This window comes from Glandiceps talaboti, chromosome 9, assembly GCF_964340395.1.
Source record: "Glandiceps talaboti chromosome 9, keGlaTala1.1, whole genome shotgun sequence".
In the NCBI taxonomy this organism is placed as follows: Eukaryota; Metazoa; Hemichordata; class Enteropneusta; family Spengelidae; genus Glandiceps; species Glandiceps talaboti.
Window position 1 is genome coordinate 14,620,213 of NC_135557.1, and position 24,654 is coordinate 14,644,866.

General features: G+C 33.5%; 1 protein-coding gene across 3 annotated transcripts in view; it reads right to left on the reverse strand.

Annotated features, from left to right (window-relative positions):
• Positions 1–24,654, reverse strand: part of LOC144440214 (serine/threonine-protein kinase SIK2-like) — a 64,576-nt gene that overhangs the window by 15,467 nt on the left and 24,455 nt on the right. For 2 of the 3 annotated variants that reach the window (XM_078129521.1, XM_078129520.1), the window contains exons 2-5: positions 21,348–21,480; positions 16,348–16,464; positions 9,239–9,302; positions 764–879 (exon numbers count right to left, since the gene is read on the reverse strand). In XM_078129521.1, the coding sequence (XP_077985647.1) occupies positions 764–879; positions 9,239–9,302; positions 16,348–16,464; positions 21,348–21,473 (423 nt within the window). In that variant the 5' untranslated portion in view covers positions 21,474–21,480. Of the gene's footprint in view, positions 1–763; positions 880–9,238; positions 9,303–16,347; positions 16,465–21,347; positions 21,481–22,868; positions 22,910–24,654 lie in introns of those variants that run through there. The other variant, XM_078129519.1, reaches the window with a different exon arrangement.

A 24,654-nucleotide genomic window follows, 5' to 3' on the forward strand; every position in this document is an offset into this window, starting at 1 on the left:
AGGCTTTGGTGTGACAGTTTTACACCAGACTTTCACAGTGCTAAGCTTAATATACACAGTATGCCTTCTGTCATTAATTCATCACCTTGCTGCATGGTTGGGTATAAAAACTTAATTTTTAAAATTCAAAATTCTTATTTAATTTGGAAAAATACATGTATGTAGTAGTGACTTTGTCACATACAATTTTATCCTTAGCTTTTGACATAAAATTATAATTTTTCTATTTTCAGGTAATACTGATATCAGCAAAATACAATATACACTTTCTGTAAAATTGAAATTTTGATATGCAAATATCACGCTTCACATGTGGGACATGTAATATGCAAATTGCATGCTTAATATGCAAATAATAACCTGGCAAATTGAAAATTTAAAGGTGGTGTCTGCCACTGATGTGCTAATATGCAAATTTCATGCTTAATATGCAAATGTCAAGGTTACTAGGCAGAGAACTGGTAATTATGTCAATAATGTTTTGTTGACTTGAAGTTTTTGATGATCAGAAAACAGGATAAAGGGGCAAGTTTGGTGTCACCTTGTTTGTGATGTGACCTACTTTCCAAAATACCTACAGCAGTGGTTGTAATTGCTTACCGAAGATTGTCTAACCTCAGTAAATTGTTCAAATTTTCAATCACTCAAGTTAAAGGTTCTTACAGACCTAAAGTGATTGGTTGTTATTTGAATTACTTACCTTAGGGCTTAATTGTATTTCAGGTACTGAAAATAGTTAGTTTGTTGTGATTTGTTTACTCACCTTTAGGTCTCTATGTACAACATGTCTGTTGTGGCAGTATTCTACTGCTGACAGAATTTGCCAGAATTTCTTGCGTGCTTCTTTCTCATTCATTCTCCCATGATTGGCCAAATAATCTGAAAGAACCCACAAAATTGTAGAAATAAGAGTAAAATAAAACATCAAGGCACAAAAATTTACATATTAGTTAATGTACATGTACACAGAGTTTTAGTATGGTTGAGGAATCTCTGTCATCAGGGGTGGGGGCTGGGGTGGTGGGGGATGGGGGGATCCAGTAAAACTTACATAGATTTCCTCACAAGTTTGTTGGGGAACTTAAGCAAATTACGTGGCAAACTCAAACTCAGAATCCTGGTAAATTACTTGGGTAACTCTATCTACTTACCATCCTTAACAAAAACAGTGGTACTGGTTCAGCCTACAGTGACAATAAGTGAACCACATCAAACTCAACTAACGTATGTCATAAATGTCACATATTTTCAACTAACATTTCCCACATTATTACGAAAGAAAACACTGTCAAAATTTCAAATAGTTCAGTACCGCAAGCCTTATAGCTTTAACATCAAATCTGCAGAGATTTCTCTTGTATCTATACATCAGATGTAATCTCCATAGCTGCTAATACTGTTGTAACCTGAGAAGACAGCTCACCACGGGCAACAAAAGATGCTTTAGTTAAAAAATTCCTTTCTCTTAAGGTCAAATCATGTTTGGGATGTTTACAGTTCAGGAATATGTCTTTCATCTGCTGACTACATTCATCTCTCTGTTGATGATGGACAGACCATAGTATCTTATAACCGTTCACACCAGGTAAAATTTTAAAAAATATTCAAAAGATATTAACCATAAAAATACTCTGTATACCTGGTGTGATCTTATGAAATATGAAGATGGCAGAGTTTATTTTGTGTAAAGGGTAGGCAAGGATGTCAGTATGGAGGTTTCCATCCATTCCAGGACAAATGTGCGCAATCTATTAACTTATAGTTTGACAGTATCCGTGGTGATTAAACTCGCTCATATGTAGATACTACAAACATACTATGAAATACTGTAATTACATTTCCTGCTGAATTAGCTTCTTTTCCTGGTCTGCTTTTTTCGACAAAACAAAATTGCAGCGACAACAATACTTATCGTTCTTAATTGTTATGCAGATCTTATAAATGCAAGTCCAGGCAAACCATCTGATTGCTCCTTTCTGTGAAAATCTGTCTCTTGAAAATACTTTAAAATGCCGACATGGCTATTATTGACAATGAGCCCTTGCTTGAAATATCGGTTTTAACATTTACTCCATGGACTGAGTGATTATTTCCAAGATTATTTTTGCCAAGAAAATATAGTATTTCATAGTAAGAATATTTTACCCTGCAAACACTAGGAGATTTTGGTATTACAAAATTTTACTTTTGTTAAAGTTTACATGGGGGATTGTGTCAACTTGTGTTTATCTACAAAGATAGGGAGTTGTGTTTAGGATAGCTAAAGGGGTTAGACTCCCTAGCCTACACTCTATTTGCATCAGAGATTATTAACAAATTGTAGCCACTTTTTTTAATAGCTTCACTTGCTTAAGGTTTCCCCTAATGCATATTTTATCCCCTTTACTTCTTTCATAAATACAATGCTGTTACACTCGACCCAATTCCTAGCATAGTCCGTCAATGTTTACTTGGCAGTATACAACATATTCATTAAGTGTATCCATTACCTATGTACATGTTTTCTTTAAGCCATCCAGCTCATATATACTTTGTATTTTAATTATATCTAATACTTGATATAAAATAAATTTGAATTGTAGTGTTCCTGTTCTTGAATTTCACTTGATATCTTTACTTTTCTGAAACTATTGAATCAAAGGTCATTCTCCTCTGCTCACTAAAACTTCTGAACGAAAAAAGCAACATTAAGAATTCAGTTTTGTTGTGGAAATTTAGTTTCCTCTTTTTCCTATTTTGCAGTAATAACTTAATGAAAGTCAAAATGTTGAGAAACTTTAGAATTGATGTATGTTTGTTGTAAATATTCAGTGACAATAAGTACTGAAAACCTTGAATTTTCTTCAAACAACAAAATTTGACTCTCATTTTGAAAAATTTGAATTCTGACTTTTATACAACAAAATTTTGGTATGACTAAATTTGGATTATTGTATAACACCATAACAAGTCCTGAAAGCTTATATTTTTGTTTGAATAATCATGCAGGAATGTGTTTACATCTGAAGATGTTCAGAAAAAGTTTTTTTGATTGAATAATATTTTTGACTCCATTTTCATCATGTTTATATCTTTCACACATCAACAGATTGATATCCTTAAATTCGGATTAAAACATAAAGCTGTACTACCATAATTAAAAATGTATAATTTTGATCAAATCATTTATAGCAGTGATGTGTTTACATCTGAAGACATTCAAAAATAAGTAGCATTTTTGTTTTTATATCTTTTCGGACAAAATTTCGATTATTTTGGACTGAAGTATAAATTCATAACAAGATTAACTAAAAGAAGACATACAATAGTTAGAAAAATCATATAACAGGAATGTGTTTACATCTGAAGATGTTCAAAAATCATTTTTTTAATAATACAATTTGGACTCCCTTTTTAATAACTTATTGGACAACACAATTTTGATATTACTAAATATGAACTGACAAGTACTGAAAGCCTATAATTTTGTGAGAATAATTGTACAGCAGGAATGTGTTTACATCTGAAGACGTTCAAAAATACGTATAATGTACATGATGGCATGTCCAAGTAATAAAATAAGACATCTACATGTAATGAGTTTGTATCCAATGAATTATTGAATACGTCTGGTAGAAAACTGATTAAATCAATTTTTCTCTGACACGCTGTATACTCTATTGTCCCTAAAAGTTATATATAACTAGTATTATACCATGCACGAGCCATTTAGAACAAAAAATATGGAATATATACTCTGGTCATTCTACGCCATGACATCGTGCGACTATGTCACAACAATGTGTGCCTACGTCACTGGTTCTGCTGTGTTCGAAATATGAGTTAAAACGTTCAAAATTACCATTATTTTCCCCAATTTTTCTTTTATAATTTATATAACTGGCGTTGGTATAATTACATGTATATTTTGCTCCAATATTTTTCTCCGTGCAGCTGGAAAATACTCATAACCTAAGGGTTGTCTCCATGAGTCAATAGACAAGTGATAAAGACCCCTTAGGTCAGTCATATTTTTCTTGGCTGAACATAGACAAATATTGGAGAATAATATCTAAGTATTCAAATCAAACTTTTTCAAAATCCCAATGGGGTAGAAAACTAGTCGACGAGCCAAGCTGTTTTTTTAAACTTATTTATACAGTTTGCAGTCACTTTTCAAGTGAAATACTGACTGCAATAATGTGTACAAATTATTACATAATGATTCAAATCTATATTATTGAGTCAGTTTATTTGAATTAAATATACCTACATTTACTGTGTTAGGTTTTAATGGCATAGGGTTACGATTTACCAAATTTACACGAACACATTTTTTTATAAAATCTGGCAAAAAAGTGTTATGTTTAGAAATCATCACCTTCTTGTACCGTTTCATAAGAGCTTTGTCCCTTGGTATTCTACAGAAGTGTAAATCAGGGATGTTTTTCGTATTGTTCAGATATCGAGGAAAAACAGCAGTGCTCTATGATTAACGGAGTAACCTATACCATGTATACCCCCAAGGTTCACACAGACAGGAAGTAGAGCACCACCATGGCAAATTTTGGAAATGTCTATTCCGGTACTACTGCAGCAAAAACATGGATAATGAAAAGCATGGAATAAAAAAGAAGCCTAAAGATATACATGGTTCCCAAAAGAGTGTCCTGAGGAAAAATTACTACATGTGAGGTCTGTTTGCTCACAATTTGGGTTCTGAAGTATTGAAGTCAGACCGTGTGTTGTAAACAATCATTAAATATATTATATTACTAATGTAATCACAAAATGAAATTACCTGGTATTAGATTTTGTCCCCAAATTAAAAAAAAATATATTACTAATATAATCACCATGAAATTACATGGTATTAGATTTTGTCCTGAATTTAAATAAAAAATATAAATAAAAAAAATAAAAATAAATAAGAACAGTGAATATACATATTTTTGAGGCCGATGTTGCGTTTGCCATGGGTGTGACTAATTGTCTGGTAGAGTTATAGGAAAAATTGGTCCTGAGCAATAGAATGATCCTGTTTCTATGGCGCAACTCACATTAATATGATAACTATGGGATCAAGACATTGGGCTTTAAGACTAGCAGTAAACCAAATTATGAAGTCAACTGTCGTGGGTAACAACTGTCTACACAGGAAGGAATATGAATATTTCAAATTTATCAAATTCCAAGAAAATTATGCTCATTAATCTTAGATATGTAGCTTCACTATTACACAGTGTGCTGAAGGGAGATTTGTATAATAAATATTGAATGTTATTTCACAACATACACAATAATATTACTTTTCCACTTTCTTTGTTGCTATGGAAACTATGAATTCAAAGTAACTATTTTAATGAGACTTAAACGTACTGAGAATTTACATAAAAGTAAGTAATATCCAACATCAAAGAGAATTTTCGTAACAAAAATTAATTCTTTGAGTTGAAGGTATTCCATGGAATTAAATTTTTCAGGTAAAATCTACCCACGTTCTTTAAGGAGTTTATTGTGTCCCGATCAAATTACAGTACATGTACATTGTATGAAACTTTATCAGATCTCCCTGTCTCCTCTGACACCCAGTTCTCAAATATTAGCAAAAAACGCTTACATATATAATCAACAATTATTTTAATTGTTAAATTCACTTAAATAATTTTGAGGGATCTTCTGTATTTTGATGTTTGATTTTTACTCAAGATATCCTGAAGAATCAAGATATGCCAAAGTGTTCGTGCATATTAAAAAGTATATTTCGTAAGTGCGTAGGTTGGTGTCCGCCCACATAATTCTAATTTTCCAGCTTCAAGATGTTTTTTTGTATTTGTCTCCATTTTGTTCAGGCAACAGCTATCCTCGATAGTATTGATAGCAAATGATACTATTTAACAACAGGACGAAATCTTGCCAGCATTATACATAGTACTGATGTGAATTGGGAGATATGAAAAATACCCAACACCCTAGTTATGTTGCTTTAATGGCTGTACGGTGGTACCCGGCTTTATATCTACTTCTACAGTTTTATAAATTAATCACTTTTTAGCAATGGAAGCATTAGACAGACTCTGAGTGCCCGAGAACACAGATATACAACAGGTACCCCCCCCTGCCCCAAACACACACACACACACACACACACACACACACACACACACACACATGTAACAATATCAAGCAAGATGCTGTTGCGATCATCAGATATCGAATGGTATAGTATCTTGCTTGATATTGTGTTATTAATACTACTCTACATAAATGTATTAAGCACTGTATAATAGACAATACACTGAGTTTATATACATATATATGATATTGTAAACCATACAGTTCTGACCCAAATATTTTCGAAGAGACTGAGCTCCTCTTCATCGGTGGGTCTCCAGTTCTGTCAAAGAAATCTAGTTGTGTTACTCGTTAAATACTGAAGACAGCAGAACTGTATGGTTTACGATATTATTGATAGACAGAACCTCAGTGTAAAGTTAAATATATATATATATATATATATATATATATTGGGCACAGTTTACTACAGCATAGACATTTTATATATACTCTCATTTTATATATACTGAGATTATATATATATATATATATATATATATATATATATATATATATATATATATAATATATATATATATTTCCTATGATAGCCATTGTCTTTTGACTTAACCTAAAGAGGGACAATAGGAAATACTATATAAATAAATAAATAATCTGTAACTATGTAAATAACTATACATATTTAAATATAATTATTAAAGTTATGTACATATTTATAATTATATATTTGGAAGAACAAAAATAAGAAGTAGTATTGAATGTGATACTTTGAAGTAATTACTTGAATAACATTGTCATCTACTTGCGATGCTGGTTTAGAAATTGTTAAATATAGGATTAATAGAGAGAGACATTGTAGTTTTGATGGGAAGAATTCCCAAGGAAAGTAATAGCTTCCCAAAGTTAGTAATAGGAATGGGGAGAATGGAAAGAGATGGCAAAATGGTGGCCTCGAGGGATTTCAGCATGGAATAGAACTAGGCTATGAGATTCATACATTCCCTATTTCCTGTATTTGAACGACGACTTTCTTTAATTTATTCGACTGATTGTGAATATATTCCTGCAGGGAGACTTCGTGTTTTAGGGTCAAGCATTTAGAGATCGGGTGAAAAGTAAGCAAGAAAATACATTTGCCAGTAAACAGAAAATTCTCTAGATATTTTCTTGTGAACTCAATTGAGTAATACTTTTTTCCTTTCTTAACAGATCAGCCCACACACTCGCACTGTAATGTAAGTTGTTGCCTTGACAACAATGACATCATTGGGAAGGATAATAGCCATTTGTAGTAGATCTCCAGGGAAACGATAATGCAACGTTTCAGCCTTGCTGCTTTGTACATTTGGTATGACTATGTTTGATATTCATCGCCATAGTAACTGATGTCCCCTGATTGGGAAAATGTGTCTCAGAAATTACATGTTTATTCGGCTGGAATAATTAACAAAATGAATCTAAATGTGAGTGTGTAAAAATATCCCCTGTCTCTATGTAAACAACCATATATCTATATACTTTAATAATCAAAAAAACAAACTTCTGGTCACTCATATTCGCAAATTTCCTTTTTTTTGCTTTTTACATTATTTTTATTTTTGTAATCTTGTGTTGTATATCTTTTTTGTGGAATTGTGGACATATCATCCACATTTCTTTAGCAATAAAGTTATTAACAAAAGAATTTTAAAAAACACATTGGCCCAAATTTAGAAAATTTAGCTGACATTAGATGTATGCCTTAGTAACAAAATATCTGAAAGATTTTATGATATCTTTGGCAATGGAATTTATGCAATGTAAATGTGTGTTTAACTCCTTCAAATAATCAACTACCAGGATATATATATATTTTTTATATACATGTAAATTGTTTTAATTGAATTGATTGAATTTCAACTATATGATCAAATCATTTTAATTTGCAGATACAAAAGACAGGGTATTCTTGCAATTTCACCATTTTTTTCATTAAATTATTTAATTACTTTCAAATATGCTTAACTAGCAAGTTTTGTTGAAATTTGCAGGTACTGATATATATAGGACCCAGTTAAAAAATTAAAAAGGAGACACAAAAGAAAACAAACTAATCATTTTTGCAACTTTCTTTCATTAAATTGATTAATTAATTAATTAAAAATGTAATTAGTTAGCTATGTAAATGAGAATTGCAAACTGCCAATATATATGTATATGTACATTTCATTTTTTCCCCCTTGGATATTAAAGTTGAATTTTTATAACGAAGGTAATTAACTAAGCATTACAGGGGAGTGTGGTGACCTGCTCTACTTTCTCCCATCCTTTATGCTCCATTGACAAAATCGTACATTTCCTCTGCGTTTCAGAGATATATTGATCAGCATGAACACAGAAAGGCAAGATCGGTTCGGTTACATTGTTCATGGTATTGGCTTGTCTGAAGTAATTTGTCAGGAACCGTCAACGACTACAAATTATGTTAGCCATGCTACAACAGACATGTACATAGATTGATAAGCTTAAGAAGGCAATGAAAATAAATAAAATAATACAACTTAGTAATGTCTGTAACTAGGGGAGATATATAAATCATTATTTCTGAATTGTGAATTAATGGTTCATTCCAAAACATCTGCTTTCCTGGACCAGGACATTTTATCTTGCAAAGTTAAGTGTTTCTCTCAAAGGACATATTAAAATACCTAATATGTATATTATATTATATTATATATATATATATATATATATATATATATATATATATATATATATATATAAATAAAATGAGAGTATATATAAAATGTCTATGCTGTATGTATATATAAAATGTCTATATATATATATATATATATATATATATATATATATATATATATATATATATATATATATATATATATATATATATATATATATATATATATATATACTCTCAGTATATATAAAATGAGAGTATATATAAAATGTCTATGCTGTAGTACTCTGTGCCCAATACATAAGTATGTAAAGCAGTGTGAATTTGTAACTTCATAGAACTATATCGTTAGTCATCTGATGATTGCAACAGCGTGAAACACTGTAACGACTCCTAGTATCTTGCTTGATACTGTGTTATATATAAATTAGATGCTAGTATTGGTTTTGCTATTTTGCAAGGATTGAGATATCATTAAAATTCAATTGTGATAATTCTTACCAAACATTTCCCCACTGCTGGCATACTCCGTGACCAGATATAACATACTTTTAGTTTCCATTACCTGTAAAATAAAATAAAATACAATAATGATATTTTCCAATCATAAAATTTTTCAAAATAATATTGATTGAGATATTTCAATTTTCTGTCTGTAATACTTAAATTTGATCATGGGAACTGATAAAAAAGATATCCAACGATATAATATTCATTGCTTTGATTTTAAAATCATTATGTTCTCCAATTAAATATTTCCTAATAATATTAGTTGAATTATTTTATGTATAAACATCTGTCTGTTATTTGAGAATTGAACTGATGAGAAAGATATCAACTCTTCATCATCAACGAAATTCATTAAAAAAAATTATTATATTCTCCTATCATCAAATTACTTCAAAATGTTATTGACGGAAATGTAATTAATTCTACAAATCAAATTTTTGACTGTAATTTGAAAGTTTAGCTATCGGTACTGATGAAACAGAGAAACCTCTAATACATAGTCACCGATTAAAAATTACTTTAAAGAATTTAATGTAATTAAAAACAAGGTTGAATGATATATAATTAATATTTCAAACATGTGAATCATATTTTAATATTCGTCTGTAAATTCTAAATTTGACTGTCTAAGTTTTCAGTTCTGAGATTGGGAATTTTTTTGTGTGTTAACAATGCTGTGCTCATGTATAATAGATAAACACCAAGTTGATGTAAGTGTCAATGCTTTTAACATACCGTTAATTCATAAAACATTTACTAGAATTTGTCGTTTTGACTATCTTTTATTATTTCCTGCGGAAATGACAACCTTCTGACATCATCTCTTGATTAAAATTCTCTTTTATAATAGAGCGGTTTACATGCCCGTATGTACATGTGTTCTTTACATGAGGTGGCATGGTCACGTGATTTGAAGCAACCCACACGTTCTGTATCAGACGATACTACATCAAAATGGTGGTCTACACATAACTGTAAATATGTGTTAAGTTTTTGTCATTTTTCTCCTATTAAATGTCATGTTTTTTATATCAAAATTTGGAAGCATAACTTTAAACTAATTGGTTGGTTTTTCGTTTGGGTAGTTGTGGGAAAAAATGGCAAAAATGCCGACATGTTTAGAAAAAAAAGTCACGAGTGTGGCCTTCTGGATATAAAGAAGATGCAAACGCACGCGTGCACATTCCACTATCTTTCACCTTTGGGTTCTGAATGTGTAACTAAACACCACTTTGTGCAAGTCATTATGTGTATGCCTGCACGATAATGCCCGTATGCATACACATTCTAATGTGTATCTTATTCTCTCTAATGTGCAGGTGGAACAAACTTGAAGAGGAGCATCTGTCTGTATAAGTTAACAGCTTACAAAATTCTTTTCTTGCCATTTACATGTTTTAATACAGCACTACATAAGTGTCTAAGCTAATTCACTTACAAGTTTGTTTTGTTCATTTTTTTCAAGTCCTTACTTTTCAAGGAGACCGTTACCTTAAGCAAAATACATTAACAAGTCATAGGTGAGTAGCTAGGGTTAAAGGTCGTCATACAAGGTCAGGGGGTCACAACACTTTGGTATTTACTCTATCAATGTGTATACTCCTGCAGGACTATTTTCAATATAAGGAAATTGAGGGAGGGAAAGTTTGTCATTCTTGTGCAATGAGTCATTCCTGACTATTATGCTGTATTTTCAGGGGTCTAATAATCTCTGTGTGCAAATGGAATGTGGATAGCTGTGTGTTTATCAAGAATTCGGCCTGGATATAGAGCGAGGTATCATAACACAGTGGAAGCATACAAAGATAGGATGTTACATCCACCACAAAAAATGGACATTTGAAATAAATAAAAACATCCAATGGCCTTCATTCTGTTGTTTCAAACAAATTTTTGAGGAAATTTGAAAATACATAATTTGTCTTAATTCAGTTCATGATGTACTTCAATAACAGAGTTAGCGAAAAATTTGTTTTTTTTTTGGTTCTTTGCATAGTTGCATAGTTTAAGCAAATTTTGTGACTGTAATATAAATAAAAATATGTACATTCTGTTTAAATATACATTTCTTATGAAGACTCATCTGTGTGATAAATATTTAATCAGTAAAATAAAACTTTGCACTGCACAAAAATGCTTGTGAATGTATAAATCATAACTTTCAACCCAAGTCTTCTCCACGCATTCTGGTGAAGTACAAATTTATTTGTATACATTTTTTATTTTTAGTTGTCTACAGTTTTGATGTTACTACATACATTTTAGATTGTAATGGTAAGTCAATATCATTGTATCTTTAATTAATGTACACAATACAATGGTTATTTTTTCACTTTACCGACAAGATTATTCTTACAACATTGCAGAACACTGCATAAGGTATGAATAGCAGTCATATCACAGTGAACTGGAAGTCTTACATGTGGTAAGATAAATATAATAATACTAGCAATGTATGGTTTCCACTTCATATGCCATCATACAGTAATCAAGTACTTGATCGTAATGCGTACCTGGAATCTATGCCTACTACAGTGCATTTTATTTCCTTCCTTGCATATAATGATATATACTATAGAACAGGACAGCATGGATTCCAGGCTCAAATAGCCATGCTATACTGTACAACAGGACAGTATGGATTCCAGGCTACAAATAGCCATGCTATACTGTAGATCAGGACAGTATGGATACCAGGCTACAAATAGCCATGTTATACTGTAGAACAGGACAGTATAGATTCCAGGCTACAAATAGCCATACTATACTGTATAACAGGACAGTATGGATTCCAGGCTACAAATAGCCATGCTATACTGTAGAACAGGTCAGTATGGATACCAGGCTACAAATAGCCATGTTATACTGTAGAACAGGACAGTATAGATTCCAGGCTACAAATAGCCATGCTATACTGTAGAACAGGAAAGCATGCATTCCAGGCTAGAAATAGCTATGCCATACTGTAGAACAGGTCAGCATGGATTTCAGGCACAAAAACATGAAAAAAACCCTTGACATTATGATTTAATGTTTATAATATTTAATATTTAGGAAATGTCACCTTTTCTTGCTAATCTACTCTATTATTGTACAATATACTAGATCATGTTTGGATAAGTGACATTTCGCTATGTAAACATAACCCATGATTACAGCATGGTGAAAACACAGCTATAACTATCGAGGGAAATATGAAAATCACTTTACTTATATAAATGATAATTTTGTATTACTTTCACAAATAAATTTGCTTTGGAAAGATGCTCTGTGATTGTCTAATATTTAGCATACTCTGCTCGCCCATCATTTAATTGTTTTCAGATTTGTGCAGAATTTATAATGACAGACTAATGTACGACTACATCTTTCATGTCATTGGATAACAGACGAATGTTCATTATGTGGGGGGGGGGGAGAGGGGAAGTTGGATCATATAGCTACATTGTAAAATGATGATGGCTTGGCGTTTTCACTCGTGGGACATTTTTGACACAAAGATCGACATATTTTGACTCTAGACTAACAATAACAAAGACAACAGAGACGAGACAAACACAGCAGGATCCTTTGCCCAATCACATTGAACAGTGATAATCATTGCTATTCTTTCACAGTACAGTAAAAACATGCTTCTAATTAAAAACATTACATATAGACTTGATGATTTTAATGGCTGCAATTGTTTATTTTCATGAGTGAAACACCAAGCCTACATCATTTTAGCTGTAACTTGTCTAAGGATGTGTAATAAATGTCATGTTGGGTGAGTGAAACATCAAGCCAACATCATTTTAGCTGTAAAAGTATAAGAGTTCAAATATCTTTACCATCTGCATATGATGTATTTCTGTGCTGACAGGCATGACATTCAGCTTGTCATCATTAAATTATATGACCTGAGACATTGACTGTGTTGCTAATTTTGATGTAAATTATACTAGCTATTAAATTGTCATGTTTAAGATGAAGTACAGAATGATATAAACTACTGAACTATTCTTGGTTCATATAGTATTACATATTAATATAACAAGCACAAGTCAAGTTGAACATGTTCACACACATAATATGGGATTTATATCCTGGTGACATTCCACATCAGAACAACAAAGCACATCTTCATAATTTGCTATGTGGCATTCAAAATATTAATAAAAACTAGATTCAAAGTTGCCAATACTCTTCCAGAATTTTCACAAATCATACCTGCACAGGCGTAATAATATCATTTCCCAATATATTATTATTTCACACAGAAAATATGCATGACCTCAGGATTTGGTCATTACTTGTCTCTTGACTCAAAGTGACAAGGCCCCTTAGGCTACTCATATTTTTCTTGGCTGAGCTAAGAAGAATATTGGGGAATGATATCTGAGTATACCTTTGGGTCTTTCAAGGAGAAGAATATAAACCAAACTAAAGTTGATGATAAGCCAAAGATCAGAACATCTTGTAACAGAAACCAAGAACAAAATATTTATGACACTTTACACAGACTAAGTGTGAGTTTCAACTAGTTATCTATGGAACAGGTAAGCACTTCTTGATGCTCAAAGTTGGCGAGATATCAAATTTTGCAAAGTCGTGAGAGAAATATCGAGATTTGACGACTTTATCTGCTTTTGATCAAAACAACATGGCAGAATACAGTGTAGCACACACAATGTCGTCCGCGTATCATCTGGAAAGTGCGAACACATTGATGAGAAATCCCTGTTGACCTCTACGTACATTGTGACAACCTGAACCAGACCCCCCAAATATAATAAAATAAAATAAAAAATAAAAATTTCCCTACCTACCCACCCTGTTTTTAAATTAGGAATTATCAGAACCACACAATTTTTTTTTCTTTGGCCTAATCAGGGATTTGTTTATAGAGTTCAATACTTAGAAAGTTAATATCAGTCGCTTATGAAGTCAGTAAATAATAAAATAAGCAGGAAAAATGTTTAATATTAAAGTATGAACTTCCTCTGGATACAATTTTTTATTTGTAATTCAAAAGTCCCTGATCGCATGATCTTCTGATGACATAATTCAGTTGATTCAGAAAGCTTATTAACAAGTACACACTTCTTAATCCATGGTTATCAAATTGAAATGAATCAAACGAGCTGGATAGATACCTCTTGATACTTCTAAGTTAGAACTAACCTGACATTATTTGAATGGTTGGAATGCAGGCTGTTAGAGACTTGTTTATCTGATCAAGACTCTACATGGAACGATTAATCATGTCTGGTATTCCAGTTCAACAACTTACAGTCAATAATTTTTACTTTTTCCTGATTTACAGGTGACACTTTAGACAGAAGTAGTTTATTATTATCAAAAGTATTTACTATACCATACTTTCCACTGCATGATGTACGGCAATAAAGATTATTATCTTATTATATTATTAACGTTTATAATGTTTCAATAATTAGATTGGTTTGAAAATCATAAAAGTCTGTAGATTTAAAGAAGTGAAACATAATTATGGCACTCTGGAATGTAATCAATCAATCAATCAATCAATCAAAAGAATTTGTATACTGTCAAAATCCAATACCACGTAAAGTTCTATGGCACTGAACAGAAACAATAGTACTGAGATCTTTGTAAAAAGTTAGAAAGCTCTTGCAAACAGATGTACCTTTATACAATAAAAAAATAACCAAATAAGGGCAAAAAAACAAAAAAGGATTTTGCACTGAGATTTAAAGATTAACTTTAACTTCAAAATATTCTGCAGAATATGATTCGGGTTTGAAAATGCTTTATATTTAATTCGTAACTACTTGCAAGTGACGAAACATGTCAGAGTAGAATTTAAGGTAATATGTAATGTTTATGGTAGGATTTGGCAACAATCCCTGAAATACAGATGCAGATAAAATCAATTATCTCACATACATTTGTACTTAACACCTCTATAATACCGGTCTTACCATTTCCTTTTCCATCATTACAAAAAAAAAAGAACTAAAAATCGAGATAATTCGTAGAAGCAAAAATGAGGAATGGTGGCCCATCTATACAATAAATACACATTTGTATTCAAGTTAGGGAGTTACAGTTAGGTGAGGGATAGTGAGAGGGTTAGATGAGCTCCCTAGCTTAAACCTGATGGTCACCGTTTGTTCCTACATAGATATTTTTTATTCAGGATTATAGATGTTGAACACGAACGTCTGATGAGCGATCGATATAACAGTGTAATGCTCTAGATAACAAGCAAATTACAAATCATATTCTTAAGGATGTTGATTGCCATGGCAACAGCCTCTGGTTTCTGATGGTATCAGTAAGTGATGCGGCTGTGAAGGATGTAGGAACTAATAAGCTAAATAAGAGAGTTCTTAACCAGAATCAATTTATTCGTCTGTAGTTGATAGAAATTTTTCATGAAGATATGAATGCTTTAATAATCTACTGAGTGTCTTTGTTAAATTTTCAACATAACATTACATGAGTCTGTATGTATATATTTCAGCAGATTTCCATCTTTTTCATATGGTTGAAACCAGAATGAACTTAAGTTATCTCTGCTTATGATTTACATATAGATTTACCAGGTAAGGGTTCTCAGAGGGAGGGACATGATTTTCACAAGTCTTGACTCTAGATCTTCGAAAATGAATTGTAAAATCCATTTAGAAGTAAACTTTGAAATATAAATGAACTGACACAACATACTATATGAGGCGCAACAAAAAAAACTTTACTTTATAAAAATCTTAAACCTCATTTTTGAACACTTGGGACTCAAATTGTTGAGTACTAAAGAACAAATGATGTAGATGTATGGTGTTATATGTAGAGATATTAGTATAAATCCTTTACTTTCTGTTCAAATGTGTACAACTAGGCTTGAATATTACATAAAGATACATCTACATGTTGTCATGACATACAACAACCAGGGTATAAATCCCCTATTTCTGTTTGAACATGTACAATTTTGATGAATATTGTGTTAGTATAGTTTATACGGTTACCATACTCATATGTTGTCTTGACAAAGAACAAGCCATGGTATTAACCCAATATTTTTTGTTTGAATGTGTACAACCAGGCTTGTCTATAAATTTACATATGATACTCACCTGATACAGTTTCACAATATTAGGATGATTCAATAACTTCATTATCTGGACTTCTCGGTATACCTTTTTGAGGTTGGTCTCATCCAACTGGGACTTGTCAATAATTTTTATTGCAACCTACCAAAAAAATAGAAAAGGTGGTATTATTATGCTTTTTTTTCAATACATTTTCATTTATTTCAACTGATTGATCTTTGGTTCAAATTGGCATCAATTTATCTATCTCTCTCTTTGACAGAAAGAGTTTTTAGAAAAATAATTTTCTAGGTTTATTGGGTGAAATTTTGGTACTAAGTATATCATCTTGGGAAACTATTATATTATTATTAAACTTTATTTCAGGAAAGAAAGAATGCAACAATGCTCAAAACTTTATTTCAGGAAAGAAAGAACGCAACAATGCTTAAAACTTTATTTCAGGAAAGAAAGAACGCAATAATGCTCAAAACTTTATTTCAGGAAAGAAAGAACGCAATAATGCTCAAAACATCCTATAGCTAAATCAGACATAAAAAAGATATAAAATACCCACAAATACAGCATTATAAAACAGCTAGAACTTTAAAAGGACACTAAAAACTACAGACGAGCCAGTACAAGTTATTTCAAATCGCTATTCAATTTAAAAATCCTCGAGCAGAGGATTACGTTGAAATTAAGCACTGCTAAAATGAGAGCATTACAACTATTTCTTATACTTTCAATAAAATTATACATTTAGAGAGCTTTACCTCTCTAAATATGGCGTACTTTCTATGGCGCACTTTCTTTGAATTTGGTTCAAACAGAATCAATGTAGGTATCTCAATTTGATAGACACAATTTTAATAATTGTAATAATTTTGAATCAATTCATGGAGATTTCTTGGCCAAATTTGTATAACAACTCAGTAAATCTTGTAAAACAGATTACCTCTTTTTATAATTATAATGATAAAAAAAATGTTTCTGTTTAATGCACTCGAAAGTACCAGGTGCTCACAAGTATTAGCCCTGGCACAGATCTATAGTGGCACAACAGCCCTTTATACTTCCTCAACTCCCTGGGCAGCACACACATTTAAATAGTTCAAATCAGAAGCAACTTTCATCCTTATTTGACAGAAACAGTGATTTTGAAATTTGAATATTATACTGTTTTTTTTTTCACCAGCCATATTGTGATATTATACAGTGCAGGGAAACTGAATGTGTTTTTTAACAGATTCACTTTTGTTGTATGGATTAGTACAGTAGTTTTATACATGTCTGTCAAACCAATCAACAATCATGACTGTGCAATAGTGTAATTTGTTTGCAGCATAGCATATGGATTAACCTTTGACCCCTACAAGTCTTCACCGTGATTGGCTGTTAAATAAGTCTTTGTTGTGAATAAATTTCCTTCACAAGGCACTTTCACAAAGTCCTCTATTCTTTCAGCAATGCACTACAAGGTTGTTGACATTTGAATTTAACTCTAGGATAACCAGATAATTAGTGTTTATCAATAGGCACTGTTGTTCTTATGCAAATTACAAGCCAATTCTCGATGAAAAATATTCCCTGATTTTGGATCATGCACTGAAAAGGACGATTTTAAATTAGGAATGAAATTTAGGTATGAAAACAGTTGCCAGATAAAGCTACTGAAAATGTTGGTCTGAAACAAATGTATAATCCTATGTAATCTATATGACTCCACTGATAAGATAACACTAAGTGAGAGAGCCTGGTATTGATACATGGGTCTTTAATTATTAATAATTTGTTATCAATGGAGAATATTTCCTGACCTTGGATGTTATTAGTGTGAAAGAATACTTTATCTAGTAAAAATATGTAAAATTAATCAGCATAATTCGAAATTAAAGAGAGGAAATTTTTGAAGCCATATAAAGTGCAGAACACACACTCTTGACCAGATGTTAACCTGACCCATCTTAATACATTAAAGGTACAGTTCAAATTAGGGATTGAAATTTTGGTGTGAAAAACAGTCGTCTGGCAGTGCAATTGAAAAAGTTAGCGTAGAACAAACGAATGCTTCCATGTAATTCTGATGGCTTCACTGATAACACTCATCCAAGAGCCTGGGATTGAAACCCTGGCCTTTAACCCTGTGTACAATCTTCTCTTATTAATTTGCCGGATTTTGAAGACAGGTCAGTAAGCCTAAATGAGCAAGTGTTCTGTAGTCTAACCAATAAAGATTAAAACAAACTGTACATAAAGAGTGTTTTTAGGTGGCATTTGTAAGGCCTCAAAAAATTGTGTGGTTGCAATCACGTTCAAGTTTAGAATAGGTGGGGTAGGTAGAGATATTTAATTTAATTCTTTTTAATTTTTTTTTCATGTGTGAGTGTCTAGTTCAGGGAGTTATGTTTTCCATATGGTCTCTCTGTTATTGGTTTATTTCCATCAGATGTACAACCATTACAGATTGAAAGAAGTTTTATATTATCTTTTTAAGTTGGTCAGTTTCCGCATCCAAGACTTTGTGCGATTTTTTTCTTTTCTTGAATACATAAAAAAAGTTTAGGGTCGGCAATGAAAAACTAGGTGGGGTTGGATAAATCGAACCAATTTTTTTAGGCCTAATGCATTGATCAATTCAATATATAACACAATGTATGGCATTGGTGGGATTTAGAGCAAATGACTGCAAATATGTATCTAAATGTTGTTTGTAATACCACCTAGATGGGTGATACAACAAAGTCTACCTGCAGACTTCAGAATGGCTATCACTAACCATTCCGCTATCCTAACTGACATTTTGAATTGTTGAATTTTTTTGACATTTTTCAAAATGTCAGTTAGGATTGCGGAATAGTGTAGCAATAGCCATTCCCAATTCTACAGGTAGGCTAGATACAACAAAGCAAACAAACAAAATCAACAAATTCTCTCTGTCTACATTCAGACCACTTTTAAAGGTCTGCAGAGCTCTACATTGACGACCCCCCCCCCTCCATAAAATAAAATAAATGTCACCATATTTTAGTACCTATCTCTTCGTTGATGAAAGACATTTTTTTTCAAGGAAAATCAACATATTGTAGTAACTGCCTAATGAAGGGTATTAGTTTTTCAAATCTTTCATATGAACAAAAACGTCTGTGACAGTAAAAGATATGTTCGGAAATTGCAACAACAAATGACACTTACTAATTTTAGTGAGAATTATTATGTTGAAACTCAAGCGACGACTTTGCATTTTTGTACCATACTGAACGACACGGCCTTGAGACATGAACTCATGAATAAATAGCCCTTTGTTATATATCTCTGGGAGCCCTTATTCTTATGCACATCTCGTGTTCTAGATGTTAGTCACAACATATAATCTTTCTCTTTTCAGAAATCGCGTTTTCCCGCCAAATCGATGAGTGTAGGTTATTACATTTTTTCCTCAAATTCTCGCAATCGTTGCATTTATTTGAGTTTATTTTGGACCAAAACGATATAAATTGAGTATCTGTAGACAGTTCAAACAAAATAAAAGCGGGAACATTCTTTTTGTTTGTCCGCGGAAAAAAGTGACGTGGGCCGTATCTAGTGAGCGCGATATCTTTTGTTTGTCGCTAAACTAGTTATAGAGATCAGATATAAACATGTTTTACCACGCATTAGAAAAAAAATTATCACGTGCCTTCATCTCATTAAAAGGTAAAATATTAGATAAACATATACACAAAATTGATAAATAGTTTCATATTGCTGTCTAATTCGATAGTTGAACGGACAATTGTAAATCGGACCACAAAAATACACTTATTTTCAGTCGTACGGTATGCGTGAATTGAACAAACACTCGTGTGTATTTGTGTTTGTTGTAATTGCGCATGAAGTCGGTCGAATTCCTCATCAGAGATGTTTTTGATTTTGTTTCAATCGATCGTCGCCGCATTTCTGGCTAGTGGCCAAGGGAATGTGTCGGGGTCCGTTGTTATCAAGGGTTGTCGTAAGCACACCAAATCACATACCCCATTTTTTTAATCTCGCATGTTTACCCCTTTTTTATTTTTTTTGTTTTGTTTGGTAAGCTGCAGACAACACGTGGTGTTTTCATTTTTTATGAATGTATGACAAAAGTGAATATCTCTGCGGGAGGGCATATGTTGGTGATAACAAGTCCCTTGGTAAAAACCTACAAAAGATGTGTGACGTAATCAAAGAAAGTGGTCATGATCGTAAGGTAGCCTTGACGTTAAGGGAAGGTAAAATGCGCTTCACTTGTATGGTCTCTAGACTTTGTCAAAGTTTCACACATAGTGATTCTTGTGCATGTACAGACAGGGTGCTAACGAGTAGTTTTGTTTTAGCTTCCTGCTTTTCACAGCCCCCCTTTTCGTACTACCGGTTTCATTTAAGCGTTATTTAATTGCTTCATTGACGACTATCATTGTATCAATGAACCGTATAAGCTTACGCATAACATTCCGGCATTTGTTCGAATTTAACAGTTAATTTTGGAAGAAGTGGGTGTGCTGTGAAAAACAAAATGGAAACAAAGCGCCGACTCTTCGGATGTTGCAGAGTCGGAGGATAGCAATAGTAAACCGTACAATCATACAACAAACCTGCGTGCATGCATATCATGGAATTGAATGAGTCACGGGTATGGGTATGAATTGTGTCTGACAACGTTCCGAACACTGGGCGAATCGGTAGACAATATCGAAACAAAGAACATCGTCAGCGTCGGGCCCATGCTGAATCAACCTGTACGGTCTTTGTGTGAATGTGCTTTCGTCGAACGTCTCAAATATGGTCCGTACATTCAAACATCCCTGAATGAACGGTGACCAGCCGTAATAATAAAAATCTTCATTATTAAAATTGTATGATAAATATACGACACATTAACACATGTAGCGATACACCGGGAGAATGACATTTATGTAGCCCGTAAATATTTCGTCGAATGATAAATAATACCGATATTTGTTAGAACAACGGTGACTTTTTCTCCTCATGAATATTTTAGAATTTATATGTATAAAAAAAATACATACCTCAGACTTCGTTATCCGGTGGCGAGCTAATTTTACCACAGCAAAGTTTCCTTTACCTATAGTCCGTTCTATATCATAGAATCCCACACGGATTGGCCCCTTCGTCTTCTCAGCCATAATAACCATTGCTGGCCTGAAATAGACGCAGACGATCGCACAGATCAACAAAATAATATGCACAAAATATCCTTTTTCGTTTGGCTATATAGGTCCGTTCATTTTCCCTTCTTACGGTCACAGAAATCGCGAGGATGTATCCATTTCCCTTTTAGTGTATACGTTGGCATGTATGTCCGCTGTGTGCCTCGAATTGGCGAGCCGGCCAGTTCGAGCAGTCTAGTTGTGTATGGATTGAATGGGCTTCGATCTGTGTCAACGCGGACCTCTACAATCGTGTCGCTTGCACACCAGTTATTTCGTGTCACCTCTTCAGTGAGCTGGGAGGCACACGTCAAACGTTGACGTCATCGTTCCCATTATCTACGTCGAAGGCGTGGCTCTCCGAACAGTCAGTCGTCTCAGACAATTCCATTTTCTATAGGGGTGGCAGGATTACGTTTTCCTGTTTATGTAATCTGTTATGGTGCTAAAATATCGATGTGCATAAGTAGTGATTCAAGTCGTTGACAAAATCGTGAGAAAATATCGATTAGTGAGGTAGGATAAGCTTAAACGACGCTGTTCCTTTACCACACACGCGTCAGACACCCCTACGTCGTGGAAAGCGATGACGCACTCGGTGCGTCCGGGAGTGCATAGTTACAGCACAGTTCATAATGACGTAAGTAACGTCACGTTGAGCCCTGCTGAAAGATTTTGATGTGTCAATCACCGAAAGGCAACAAATGCGCCTTTTGGAAGGACGTTGCTAACAAGACAAGTCCCATAAAAACAACCCTTTGTTAGTTTTCAGAAAAAAAATAATGATAAACGATAAGAACTCAAAACACCATGTGAGGAATGTACATTTGACGCCGGGATTTGACGTGTTCCGGTTTGTACCCATAGTAACGCCAACGTGAGAAAGTCGGTCGGCAACTCAGTGCGCTGTACTTCAAATATAATGCGCATTCACAGTATCGTATAGTCACGAAGCATACAATATGCTGATGTGTCATAGAACTTAGAAGCAAAGTGTATGCCATATATGTAGCCAATATGATGATTTAGTCCTTAATTGCAGAATTTTCGTGAAAAATAATTTGTGCACCTGTTGTGATTTTTGCAACATGGTCTTGTGTGGATGTCGTTCCGAGAAGTGCAACCACGAGCCACGGATGGTCCTGCTTGCAGTCGGGGTAAGGCTGGAGTCGCCTTGACATTGCCGGAGGAGGGAATGAATGGACCATTTAAGAATGTATTCATGATTGGCTACCCGCGTCAACAAACAGGACTAAGTCTATCTTAGTTTAGTCGCGGATTGAAACTGTAACCACGTGAAATAAAAGCACAGATTCAACCCGCAGATCAACGAGGTTCTATATCGACACACACACACAAAAATCTCAAATCAATATTTACCCACGAAGTACTAGTATCATATCCATGAAAGCCTGAAAATGAACACGCCCGTGGTTACGCAAATATTATCACCTTTTCTGAGTTCAGTTACCTCAAATTCTTTAACAACCGTTGATTTTGTGTAAATCTCTTAATAAATCTGCCTGGTAGGTAAACAGTTCTGACGTCATCGCATTAATTAGTAGTTCTCACCTACTCATTGTTTGCATGGTAAATATATCAATGAAAATGTATATTCTATTCTCGGAATCATATGGAATTTGTCAGGATGTGCTCGATGCATGCTGGTGACCTTATTACCAATAGATAGTTCTGCTGACCTCCGGGAGCTGACCCTCACAGCGACCTCAGCGGCAGTGAAGAGTTAGTTCGCAGCATAAACCACAATATATGCCCAGCCAGGAACACAATTAGAAAAAACCCCTAAATAATTGTGTATTTCCGATAACATGGTGTCAGAAAATAGGGTAGGTAGGTCGCGAGTTTGTTTTGTTTTATTCTATCCTTTTAATTGTTTTATTTTTGAAAAATATTGCTTCGAATCAAAAACAAGCAAAATGTCGGCCAGAATACCTCTTCTGTGATAGTTTGAAGAAATATGTACAGACAACACTTGGAAAAGAAAACAAACATACATGAAGGTGAAGAAGGAAAAGTATTTCTTATCTTTTTGTTTTAAATGTTAACAAAATGTTTAGGTTGGCGGCTTAAACTCGGGTCGGTTGGGTTATCATTTTTTATTTGGCCTTACTAGTACGTATGCAGTCACCCTTTTCATAGAGAAAAAAACTTACACCAAAGAAATATAATTGCTTAGGAAAATGAACTTGAACAAAGGTGACTTGGTTTATATTCTCTAACTAAAGTACAGCGCGGGTAACAGAGATTTCATTCTACTAAATATAGACACAAACTAAACTCATTGTAACAGTTGTGACAGGGTGATAAGTTATTGAATGGACATTGGTTTGATTGTACTTACAGTAAGGTGGAGTTTCTGATGACTTCCATATAATCTTATAGTGTATATTTTTGGGGGACTTCAAGTTTTTACCTTCTCTTGATTACAGGGTGGTTGTATCCACACAACCAAGGCACCGCTATCACACTGAACAACTATAGTTTTTTGGTTGTGTCTAACTCAGTAACCTGAAAGTTCGGTTTCCACAGTTGTATGTGATTCTGTGAGGTCAGGCGTGAAGCGAATCATTTTGACCGTGATGGATGCTGACGTCAATCCGGAACCAAATCCTCGATGTGTGGCCTTGTCGTAGGTGTATGGCTTGAGAACAATGTCATGTTTAATTCGGTTATGAAAGCAATTAAAATGACGCAGGTTGAGTTTATAAGCCATTTGACCCGGGTGAAAAAAAACCCTCAGATCACCATTGTTAATGTTGGTGCTAGCTCTGGAAATATGTGCACCCTTCACTCGGACACGTCTAGATACAGATAAGTAAGTCTTCTTACTTGTCTGTGGTCTAAACTAGACGAGTTAGAACGAACGAAGACTGTGTCGGAGTGAATGGAGCGCATGTGTCCAACATTATGTTGACGCATGCCATAAGGACTGAGGCACACATATTCTGGCGTTGTCACTGTCAGCACCCTTGATAGCATAATACTTCCTCGACATAGTACGCGAATAAATTCCGATGTCATCGAATGTTTACTAGTATGTATTATTCCTACATACCCAGTTTCAGTGTAGACTAGAATGTAACCGTTGGATTTCTAATCTTAACGACCTGCCAACAGAATCAAAGTCAATGGATAGGTTCTAGAC